This window comes from Heterodontus francisci, chromosome 17, assembly GCF_036365525.1.
Source record: "Heterodontus francisci isolate sHetFra1 chromosome 17, sHetFra1.hap1, whole genome shotgun sequence".
Classification (NCBI taxonomy): Eukaryota; Metazoa; Chordata; class Chondrichthyes; order Heterodontiformes; family Heterodontidae; genus Heterodontus; species Heterodontus francisci.
The window spans coordinates 36,410,910-36,423,700 of NC_090387.1; the positions used below are offsets into that span (position 1 = coordinate 36,410,910).

At 40.7% G+C, this 12,791-nt stretch overlaps 1 protein-coding gene across 10 annotated transcripts in view; it reads right to left on the reverse strand.

Annotated features, from left to right (window-relative positions):
• The window catches only part of zfpm1 (zinc finger protein, FOG family member 1), a 264,761-nt gene that overhangs the window by 17,322 nt on the left and 234,648 nt on the right, over positions 1–12,791 (reverse strand). For all 10 annotated transcript variants that reach the window (XM_068049279.1, XM_068049282.1, XM_068049284.1 and 7 more), the window contains 2 exons: positions 4,391–4,636; positions 3,265–3,489 (listed from right to left, as the gene is read on the reverse strand). In XM_068049279.1, coding sequence (XP_067905380.1) covers positions 3,265–3,489; positions 4,391–4,636 — 471 coding nt within the window. The remainder of the gene's footprint in view (positions 1–3,264; positions 3,490–4,390; positions 4,637–12,791) is intronic.

Genomic DNA, 12,791 nt, shown 5'->3' on the forward strand with positions numbered 1-12,791 from the left:
GGTTTCATTTGGTATGAGATTGAAAATAATGCAAACTACAATACAGTGTTTTGATTCAGTCTACATGGATTGGAGGTATGACTTTGTGCCTCCAGCACACTGTCACATTATATTGGTGCTCCAATACACCAAAATTCCCATTTTAAAGTGGAGACCAAGTAAACAGGTGAGGAACACCTTGACATTTTTTTAATGAAAAGGGTCCAAAGAAACTACAATACAAATTGTAATTTTGTGAAACTTAGATCTACAAGAATCTTCTTTTAAGATTGAGGGGTGATTTAATAGAGGTCTTCAAATTAATGAAAGTTTTTTGATGCACAGTAGACACAGAGCGTTTCCACTTGTGGGAAGAGCAAAAGGCCACTGATAAGGTAGTCACACCAAGAAATTAACTAAGGAATTCAGAAGAAATTTCTTTACTCAGAGTGCTGAAAATGTGAAACTCACTACCACAGGAAGTAGTTGAGGTGAATAGTATAGATGCGTTTAAGGGGAAGTTAGATAAGCACATGAGGGAGAAGGAAATAGAGGGTTACGCTGATTGAGTTAGATGAAGAAGGGAGGGAGCTGGAGTGGAGCATAAATGCCAACGAGACTGGTTGGGCTGAATGGCCTATTTCTGAGCTATGTTCTGTGTAATTCTATGTAACTGTAGATGAGGTAATGAGATTCAGGAACATTATGGTGAACGAGGGACTCATCCATTGTCCAGAACACTGGACTGTGCAATTTTTTGCATTGGTACATTTCTTACAAATATCTCCTTGAGAGGTGTTTATACATGGTTGCCAAACAGTCCTTATTGAGTAGCAAGCAATTTGTCTATTAATTTTTAAGACCATTTCTTAAATTAAACTAAAATGTACTCTGTCATTCATTATTGAACAATATTGATGTATTATGAGGTTTTGAAATCATATGATAAATTAGAAGTCAAATTATGCACCATTACTACTGCTATGCTGGGGTTTCCACTTTACCTGGTGAAATTTTTCTGCCTTTACATCTGTATAAATATTGTAAAATAATGGAATTGATTATCAGGAGTAAACCTGATTAGATAATAACTTAGGCAAAAGGCAGCAAACACAGATTCATAAGGGAAAGACTGTAGCAATCTTCTTGACTTTTTTGAGGAGCTAATATCAATTGGACAATGGGAGGCCCCATGATGTGGTGTACTGCTAAAAAGTCTCTGCCATCTGTCCATATGAAAAAAATACAAGCTTGCATTTATATAGCATCTTTCACAAGCTTAGGATGTTCCAAAGCTATACACAGCTAATTAATTACTTTTTAAGTGAAGTAACTGTTGTAATGTAGGGGAAATTGGCAGCCAATTTGCACACAGCAAGGCCACACAAACATCAAGGTAAATGACCAGAAAATTTATTTGAGTGATGTTGATTGAGGGAAAAATGTTGACAAAAACATTGGGAGAACACTCCGACTCTATTTTGAGTATTGCAATGGGATTTTTATTTATATCCACCTGAGAAGGCAGACAGCTTGTCGATTTAACATCTCATTCAAAAGAGGGCATCTTCAACACTCAGCTCCCTCAGTACTCCATTCAACTGTCAATTTAGATAAATTTGCCTCAGAGGTGAGAGTGCTATGACTGGACCAAGGCTGTCACCAGCTAAAAGGCTTCTGCTTAAGTTTCAAGTAGTGGGGATACAAGGTTAAGCCTAAGAATATATAAAAACAAATAGCTGATAGGTACAAAGCAGTAGGCATTTATTTGGCGAGTGATGGCATACTGAAGGAAGTGCAAGTTAAGATCAGTTTTGGAATTCCAACGGCTTTTAATTTACCATACATGGATTCAGAAATTATTTTATTCGATGTTGGCAAACTTGCACCTATTGTTTCAAACACTGCAAAATGTTTAACCACATGTAAGTAACCATTCCCAAATTTTACATTTTGTAATTTGAATATAGCAAAAAAAGTCATTTATATTGTATTTAGAATGCTGAAAAGTGCATTATTCTACAATGTTAAATCAGCAACAGATATTTGGTGAATTCCAAAACAGTAGAAAGTAACAAGTTAAAAAGGAAAGTAAAAATTTGTTTTAATAATCCACTGCGGCACAGTGGCGCAGTGGTTAGCACCGCAGCCTCACAGCTCCAGCGACCCGGGTTCAATTCCGGGTACTGTCTGTGTGGAGTTTGCAAGTTCTCCCTGTGTCTGCGTGGGTTTCCTCCGGTTTCCTCCCACAAGCCAAAGACTTGCAGGTTGATAGGTAAATTGGCCATTAGCCTAGTATAGGTAGGTGGTAAGGAAATATAGGAACAGGTGGGGATGTGGTAAGAATATGGAATTAGTGTAGGATTAGTATAAATGGGCGGTTGATGGTCGGCACAGACTCGGTGGGCCGAAGGGCCTGTTTCAGTGCTGTATCTCTAAACTAAACTAAACTAAAAACTAAACTAACTAACCACAATCCTAGTCACATTTAGGATAATGAATCTAAAATAAGCACAAACCTAATTAAAAAATTAACACATAAGTGATATGAATCAACTCAAACTTTTCAGGAATTCACCATTACCCAAAGCTTGGATTGCTATCTGGTCAGTTATTGGGCATTCAGAATACAACCACCCAACTCTGATCCTTATGGTATGTATTTTCATTGTTGTTGGCGTGTTGTGGAACTCAACTGTATTTTTAGAGGCAATTATACCACTAACGGGTCACCAGAGCAAGAACCACAAAGTATTAGTTCTGGAACACAGGTCATTACTGCCAGACTTTGAATATTCTATAGTTGAGTGCACAAGCAAACTCTTATTTGGAATTTGGAATTGCTACTCTTTGTCAGCTTTTTTTCTGGATCTTTAAGGCTGGGTGCATAAACACTTTCTAAGTGTGCGCTAAAGATACAATTGGCAGATGCCATTCTCAGATGCGAACAAATTTTGGCTTTGTGAATGTGTACTTACTGCCTTTTTTTTTTAAATCTTGCTCTTATTTGGCAGATTGCAAGCTGCAGAATTACATTATTAGGAATTTCAAATTAATAATACCAAATTAAAGCATGCAGCTCCTCATGTGTACATACTCAAGTAATAATGTTTTGATTTAATTAATGTTCACTTCCGTCTCATGAAGTGAAGTCTCCATGTTATTTCTTCTGTAGTCAAATCAGGCTGCAATCCAGCTCCATGCCATCCAATTCCACTCCCAGAATATTTCAAATTGAGACCTGCCATATTAAAATAATTTCTCCACAGATGAAAGGTTACTTACCACTGTGACTACGCACGTGAATCTCCAGTGAACTGGCACTGGGACAGCTCTTGTTGCATTGTGGGAAGGGGCAGATGCGCTCATGTGGTGAAGGATCCTTGGGTTTTTCCTCTGTAGGAGTGGATTCAGATTTCTGTCGGCTGGCACAGTAATACATCAGGTGAGCTTGCAGGTTTCTTTCACTCCGATACCAAATCCCACAAGATTTACAAGGAAAGATGTCCTCTGGAATAATCAAGTTTAAAATCAATATTCTGAGGAGCCATGAACATCGCAACTTCTCTATTTTCTTGTCACGCTGGACCATGAAATAGAAGATGTGTATTGTCTGATCCTGGACACCACCTAACAACACATTAAGCTGCTGTAAGAAAATGCAGCCCTGTCATGACCCTCCTACGGATTCCCTCTTCCCTGTGGAGTAGCACCTACTGCCCACTTAGCCTTTTATCATAATGACATGGCTGTGATAGTCAGCTCAACAGCCATGTGGACAATTATCAATGCAAACCAATGCCCTGCTATAATACTGCCCTGGATCATCTTCAGACACAGGTTCAATTTTGAAGCTCAATGGAAATTTTGTATACATTTTAAATACAGCTGTAGTACAAGGAGACTACTTAATCAATAACCATTTAATCAGTTTTGATGCCAGTAGTACCCTGAAATATAACACGGCATGTAAATAATGAGCTGCTAAATAAAACCAATTAACACTGATTTACAAAAAGGAAGGGATGAAAAGTGTAGGAAGGGCAAATATTTTATATACAGAGTACTAACCCATCTTTCTCTTCAAAAATAAAACCCCACAATATCTCATGACCACCATTCTTTAATTAGTTTTCCACTTAACCTCTGCTGAGAATTCGTCTCAGTTCCAGCACTTAACATTCAACTGCTTCACTATTTCAGTACTGATGGAGTGCTGCACTGTTGGAGGCTACACTTTCTAGGTAAGGCCTTAAACTAAGACCCTGCCACATTTGCCTACTTAACAACAGCGACAACACTTCAAAAGTAATTCATTTAGCTTAATTTTCTCTGGTTAGTAAAGAAATGCCAGAATAATATGTTTATTGTAACAATTACACATTTTGCTTTCTATTTCACTAGAACTTACTGTTGACAACTGCAGTGGCTAATATTGCAGCCATGCCTGCCTGCTGAGGAAGAAGCTGGATGTCAGAATGTAATGAAGCTGGGTATGTGGTTGCTTGCTCCGAGCACTCTGCAGGCTCCACTGGCTCCATCTTAACACTTAAATTTAACACAGGGTATCTGTTACACTGATGCAAAGGACCAACAACTGCTGTTAAACATTCTCCTTCTGTGATGGGCTTTGTGGTTTTACACCAAATCTGATCATCTGTAGAGGAAAACAAAAGGGTTTTGTGAAACAGTTCTGGTGTTCTAATAGTACCAGAGGATGACAATACGTATAAAAGATTCTATAAATCTGCAGCAGATAGTTTCCTATAAAGCAAAAGATATTCAGTCTATTTCTTTTTAAACCAAAACCCATCATATTTTCAATCATAAAAAGTATTTTTTTTTTTATAGAGAATACGGAGGACCAGATTTTATTCCAGCAAAGGGGAGGGGGGGGGGGGGGGGGGGGGGGTGGTGGTGGGCAGGTCCCAGTGGCAGGCCAGAAGAAGGCCCTCCATTGGATCCCTGTTGCTATTTTATGGTGGGCAGCCAATTAACTACCCACCATCAGGGACACTGTCCCTTTAAGGGATGAGCTCCCACCTAATTGGAAGGCCAGCAGCTCTGCAGTATCAACACCGGAAGCACTGGCCACTGCCAATACTGCAGGAGACCCCGGGCCAGGGGTGCCAGGCCTGTCAGGTAGACCCAAGCGATGGGGTGAAGGGGGGGTGGGGGGGGGCGGGTGGCCATGGATTGCTCCCAAAGGAGGGACCCACCCCATCTACCCTGGTAGGAGGTCACCAGGTCTCACCTGGCGGCATCTCCACGTAGCGGAGGGCCCCTCCATCCTCTGCAAAATTGGAGCGGAGGCAGGAAGACGCCGTTAAGTGGCCACTTAAGGGCCTCAATTGGTCGGGGGTGGGAAGGCTGTCCTCAGCTTTCCCTACCCTGGACAAAATGACAGGGGGCCCGGGCAAGGTTAGGAATGGCAACCCTTGTTATTTTGTTTGCCCGCACCCCCAACTGCTTCTGTTCCCTTCTTCAAGGGCAGTCTAAAATCCTGCCCAGAATTTCCACTTCAAGGCACACTTAATAGCTATAATGTGCAGCGACATTTTGATTGACTGCTAGCTGTTCAGTTTCCTCGCTCAAGACTTTTCCCTTAGAAGTCTGAATCTTCGGGTGCAAGACTAGAAGATGATTGTTCCAGATTTCTATACCCTTTGTGCTGAAAAAGTGTTTCCTGACTTCACTCCTAAGTTTTAAGATTATGTTTAAGATTGTGTCCCCATTGTCTCACCAGCAAAAATAACATTTATATTTACCATAACAACTTGCATTTACATAGGGCCTACAACATACAAATCACTATAATTTTAAAGAACATTTGATCACCTCTCAACCTTCTAAATTCAAGGGAATACAAAACAAGTTTACGAAACCAGAGCTCATAATTTAACCCTTTAAGCCCTGGTATCATCCTGATGAAAATGTGCTCCATCCCCTCCAAGGCCAATATGTCCTTCCTGAGGTTCAATGCCCAGAATTGAAGTGGTGCTTTAGGTGGGGTCTGACCAATGCTCTATACAACTGGAATAACACTGGCTTACTTTTGCATGCTACCTTGGGAAAAAGATCAACATTCCATGAAACCTTCAGGTTACTTTTTGTAGATGTACAGAATTTTTAGTGGTTTGGAGACATGGATACCTAAATATTTTCTCTTTCACTGCTTTTAATCTCCCATTAAGAAAATATTCTGATTTGTCTTTCCTGGATCCAAAGTGACTGACCTCACACATTCCAACATTAAACTCCATCTGCCATATTATTACTCACTCACCAAGTCTTTATATGTCCTTTTGTAAATTCCTGCTTCCTCTCCTCCGCAAATTTGGATATACAACTTTCTATTCTTTTATCTAAAACATTAATAGTTGTGGTGAAATGTCATGGCCCCAGTACCAATCCTTGACAAATACAACTTATCACATACTGCCAACCAGAGAACGTTCCCATTATCTCTACTGTTTGTCTGCTAGCCCTCAACCAATTACCAATGTCACAAGGTTACCTCCAATTCCATGCGCTTCACTTTTACATAAGAACACAAGAACTAGAAGCAGGTGCAGGCAATTCAGCCCCTCGAGCCTGCTCCGCTATTCAATATGATCATGGCTGATCTCATCTCGGCCTCAACTCCACTTTCCTGTCCTTTCTCCATAGCCCTTCAACCCATTACTAATTAAAAATCTGTCTATCTCCTCTTTAAATTTATTCAATGTCCTGGCATCCACCGCACTCTGGGGATAGTGACTTCCACAGACTCACGACCCTTTGAGAGAAGTAATTTCTCCTCATCTCTGTTTTATATCTGCTACCCCTTATCCTAAAACTATGACCTCTTGTTCTAGATTGCCCACAAGAGGAAACATCCTCTTTACGTCTACTTTGTCAACCCCCTTAATCATCTTACATAGCTCGATTAGATCTCCTCTCATTCTTCTAAATTCTAGAGAGTAAAGGCCTAAACTGTTCAATTGCTCTTCATAAGACAAACCCCTCATCTCTGGAATCAACCGAGTGAACCTCCTCTGAACTGCCTCCAATGTGACTACGTCCTTCCTCAAGTAAGGGGACCAAAACTGTACGCAATACTCCAGGTGCAGTCGCACTAATGCCTTGTACAGTTGCAGCAACTGTTCCCTACTTTTATACTCTATCCCTTTAGCAATAAATGCCAAAACTCCATTTGCCTTCCTTATTACCTGCTGAACCTGCATACTAGTTTGCTGCGATTCATGTACAAGGACACCCAGATCCCTCTGCACCGAAGCACTCTGAAGTTTCTCTCCATTTAGATAATAATTTGCCTTTCTATTCTTCCAACCAAAATGGATAACCTCACACTTATCCACGTTAAACTCCATCTGCCAAATTTTGGCCCATTCACCTAACCTATCCCTATCCATTTGTAGATTTCTTATTTCTTTATTGCAACTTACTATCCCAACTATTTTAGTGTCATCTGCAAATTTGGCTATAGTACTTCCTATCCCTGCATCCAAGTCATTTATATAGATTGTAAATAATTGGGGCAAGAGAACCGAACCCTGTGACACCCCACTAGTTACATCTTGCCAACCAGAAAAGGACCCATTTATCTCAACTCTCTGTTTTCTATTGGTTAGCCAATCCTCTATCCAAGCTAATAAATTGCCCCTAACCCCATGTGATCTTACCTTGTGTATTAACCTTTTGTGCGGCACCTTATCAAATGCCTTCTGGAAGTCCGGATATACTACATCTACAGGATCCCCATTATCCACTTTACTTGTTACATCTTTGAAGAACTCTAGCAGATTAGTCAAATTACAATTTACCCTTCATAAAACCACGCTGACTCTGATGGATTGCGTTTTGACTTTCTAAATGTCCTGTTATTACTTCCTTAATAATGGATTCTAACAATTTCCCAATGACTGATGTTAAACTAACTGGTCTATAGTTTCCTACTTTCTGCCTCCCTCCCTTTTTGAATAAGGGTGCTAGATTAGCGTTTTTCCAATCCACTGGAACCTTTCCCGCATCCAGGGAATTTTGGAATATTATAACCAATGGACCCACTATCTCCGCTGCCACTTCCTTTAAGACTCTAGGATGTAGGCCATCAGGCCCTGGGGACTTGTCTGCCTTCAATCCCAATAGTTTGCTCAGTACCTTTTCCCTAGTGATGATGATTGTTCTAAGTTCCTCCTTGTCTATAACCTCCACATTACCGGTTACTATTGGGATGGTACTAGTGTGCTTCACCGTGAAAACTGAGGCAAAATACTGATTTAGTATCTCTGCCATTTCTGTGTTCCCCACTATTAACTCCCCAGTCTCATCCTCCAAGGGACCAACATTCACTTTAGCTAACCTACTTTTGCTCATAATCGAGTTAGAACCTTATCAAATGCCTTCTGGAAGTCCATATAGACAACAGCCAATCCCCTATCCAACATGCTAATGAGCTCAAAAATTCAAGTCTTTTAGTGAGACATTAGCTACCCTTAACAAACCCTTTCATAGTGTCATACTTGCCCAAGTGCTCAGTCTATTGCTGATAGACTCCAATAGCTTCCCTATAACTCATTCATGATGTACTTATGGGTCTGTAGTGCCCAGGTTTCTCCCTCCCTTTTTCAATGATAGAGTGGTATGTGCAATTATCCAATCTACAAGGCACAATTCCTGCATCTAAAGATTTGAAAAATTATGACTAATGCACCTGCAATTTCAACACCCAATTCTTCTAATACTCTGGGGTGGAAGCCATTAAGTCCTAGAGGCTGGTATATCTCAAGTCCAATTATTTTCTCCATTACCATTTCTTTTAAATTTCTATTACATCCACTAAGTTTCTCCCTTGTTTTAAAATCCCTTTTTAAAGGTCTAGCTACCTTCATTGTATCCCTTTGTTGTTTCTTCATAGCTGTTCAAGACACTAGATTTCCACTTTTCTTTGCGTTTGTCAAAGCCTTTTCTTTTAGCTTGATATTGCCTGTTATTCATTTGCTGAATCATGATTGTTTAACTACACAAGTGGAGCCTTTGCCTTTTAGTGGCATGTATTGGTTTTGTATCACTCCAATACATTTTTGATTACTTCCCCTACTTGTTTGTAGGTCTGTCCACTAATAATTCAGCCTAATTTACTGTGGTCAATTCTCATCCATTTGAAGTTTGTCGACCTATCTCGAACCCCCCCAGTCAAGCAATGCCTTGACTTTAAAATTTTCATCCTTGTGTTCAAATCTCTCCATGTCCTCGCTTCTCCCTATCTGTAACCTTCTCCAGCCCTCCAATATCTCTGCACTCCTCCAGTTATGGCCTCTTGAGCAGCCTCAATTTTAAGTACTCCACCATTGATGGCTGTGCCTTCAGCTGCCAAGGCTGTAAGTTCTAGAATTCCCTCCCAAAACCTCTCCTCTCGTCTCCTTTAAGATGCTCCTTAAAACCTACCTCTTTGACCAAGCTTTTGGTCATCCGCCCCAATATCTCCTTCTGTGGCACGTGGTCAAATTTTGTTTGATAACTCTCCCATGAAGTGCCTGGGGACTATATGTAGAAATTGTTGTAATTGTGTCTTTTATCAATATTGCTACTCTGTTACCTTTCCCAATTCCCTTGCCCTGTCTCAACATTCTAGAACTTGAGATATTTATCTTCCAATCATGCCCGACTTGTAGCTAGGACTCTGTAATGCATACCATTAAAACTGGATTTGTGCTTCAAATTCACTTGTTTATTTCATGCACTCATGTACAAAATTTTTATTCGGTTAAGTGTTCTCAGCCTGCCTATATGCCCTAATTGCCTTATTGACCTACTGTGTGGATATTCCCTGACAGCAGGGCAGGCACAGCAAGTTACCGTGCAGTTGGGAAAAGGTGCATCGTCATCATATACTGCATCACAGAAAGTGGGCCGCAATGAAGTATTAGCTAATGGGGTGGAAAAGAGTATGGGAGAGTTGTAAAGGGACAGTGGTTTTTAAAAAAGTATTTACTTTTAAACCCAATTACGTGCCTCCTGCACAGCTAACACAAAGTAGGGCAGAGAATTAGCCTGCTCCACAGTGACACTTGGTGGTCATAGCCTATAGCCACATGAAGATGACTTTTAAAAAAAAAGATTAGCTGTTTCATAACCTAACATTTAACATAGAAATTCCTATTACCTGCAGGCGTATCTGTTACTCCACGTCAATAGTTACACTTTTACAATGCATTTTTGATTGCAGTTTGCATAATATAGGGTCGTTCAATAAATTTCAACTGGAATGATGTGAACTACTTAATAATTTTAGTTCTGAAGAAGGGTCACTGACCTGAAACGTTAACTCGGCTTCTCTCTCCATAGATGCTGCCAGACCTGCTGAGTATTTCCTGCATTTCTTTTTTTTATTTCAGATTTCCAGCATCTGCAGTATTTTTCTTTTATTATATATCATAATTTTAATCGTCACCTTGTCAATTTCCCATGGTATGTACAGGGAGTGAAGGTCAGATGCAGCGTTCAAGACAAGCAGGTTTAGAGATCAAGGTGGATAAACAGCATGCAGGTGCAGAGAGGTTCATTCAAGATGGGGAGGGGGTGGAAAGGTGCTGAGAGGAGCAGAATTAGAGAATTATCAGAAGGGGAATGGGACAGTGGAGATGGGAGGAGGAGGTGGAAGTGGGGGTGGGCGTGGGGGGGAAGAGAGAGGGAGAGAGAGAGGGAGAGAGAGAGGGAGAGAGAGAGGGAGAGAGAGAGGGAGAGAGAGAGGGAGAGAGAGAGGGAGAGAGAGAGGGAGAGAGAGAGGGAGAGAGAGAGGGAGAGAGAGAGGGAGAGAGAGAGGGAGAGAGAGAGGGAGAGAGAGAGGGAGAGAGAGAGAGAGAGAGAGTGTCAAAAAAGAGGTCTGGTATTCCTCAGTGGGATGCTGAGAAACTGTTATCCAATCTGGAGATGGAGGGTGGGGATCTGTAAACTCTCCTGACATCCCCCAGGCCTACATTTCTTATCAGGTGGGAGAGGTGAGGTTTTCTTTTCTTTTTTCCTCTAGCCCTCAGCTTTCTCAATGCAAAGGAGGAGGTCAAGAAATCATTTTATTCATCCAGTTTCTGATCTTGCTTTCTTAGAGTAGGGGGATTAATTTAAAGTGAATATTGCTTTCCCCCTCGCCAGGTCTTCAATTTTGGTGTCAGCAGAGGGTAGAAGTCACCTTCCTTATCAGATCGCTTAGCTTTGATTTTGCTCGCAGTGGAGAAGGGGGATCTTTTTTCACCTACCCAAGGACACCTGATGTAAAGATTCACGGTTAGTTAATTGGAGCACCGTCAACTGAGAATGGACCATAGGAATGATTGCTACATGGAATGGGGACCCCATGTGGATGTGGGGAAGAACTACAAGAGAACTTTAGGTAGACTAAATGTCAGAATGTTTCTACCAACACATGTCCTCCTTTACATACTTATACAAACATGGCTGTTGGCTGAGGCAACGGAAGCCCAAAAGGTTAAGGTTGCTGCACAGTGATGCTTGATGATCAGAGCGAGCAACTATCTTGGTGTTACCTCTCAATATTCTATGGAGTTGCTACTGTTGTAACACCTAACATTATGTGACATTATATGTTGATAAACCCTACCACAGCACCACGTACAAGCATAACTGGCACTGCAGATAAATACTGACACTTTTATCATGCATTAGGATTCTACTGGATACTAGACATTGCAACGTATTTTAAAACTGAATGCTGCAAACCGTTCAGAACTTTTATAAATAAGTAGACCAACAGTGTATAGAATTAATTGTAAATACGCCAACTTAACTGAAAACTGGTTAGGCAATGAAAAGCACACTACCCTTGATGGGGCAGTGTCTTATTTCATTGACTTCCTGAATTATTCTCACTTGCCATCAGAGTTGAGAGTGGAATTTTCATGGCACTGTAAGTTGCCTAGACCCATAACAAATGAAAGTGAAGTTTCTGTTGATCGCTATTGACTTTACATAACCAATGGTCTCTAATAGGACCTTGGGGAACAAAATACCAGTTTACGTTCCCTAATGAAAGGTCAATTCAATACCTATGTCCTGAGGATGATCCAGTGCCAAGCTACTTCAACAATGGCATAAGCTGAAAGATATTAGAACAACAGAGCAACAAATGCCTTCTTTTTTCACATTGGAGTAAACAATAAGTGGAAAACACAGTGGCCTTAAAAGTGTGATTCAAAGATTAGCTATAATATCCTGCACATGTATAATTCTGTAATGAATAGATATGCTTTGAATACAAATTGGACTCAGGTCTCACTTGTAGAATTGTAAGGGACAAAGATGAACCAGTCTTGATTTTGGGATGTCTTACCAACTTTCAAAATATCAACAAACCTTCTGTCAAAGCCTGGATGGAACACACTGTGCTCTGCAAAGTAAGAAGGTAGCCAGGTACCATTGGCGCTCATGTATTGCCAAGAAGTACCGGCAACAAGGCATAGAATAGTTAAATTGAACTGCCAGCTTTGACACTATAATCGGGTGATGGAAATTAACATTAACCGATCAAATAAGTTATTAAAAAAAAGTTAGGAAGTCAGAGAACAGGTGCTCAAAAATAAACAATTACATTGAAGAAACCTATAAAAAAAAAATTCTAATTCTTTGCAAGAGAAAAGACATGCAACCAATGGTTTAAAAGCAGACCAGAATGCAGCTGAGGTCAACCATGCATGGCATGAAAGGAGTTGATTTCAGGCCAGAAGTAAGCAGCCTGTAATGTTGAAGCCCAGGGCCAGGAGTCACTCGCATGGAGGCGATGGCTATAGTGCTGG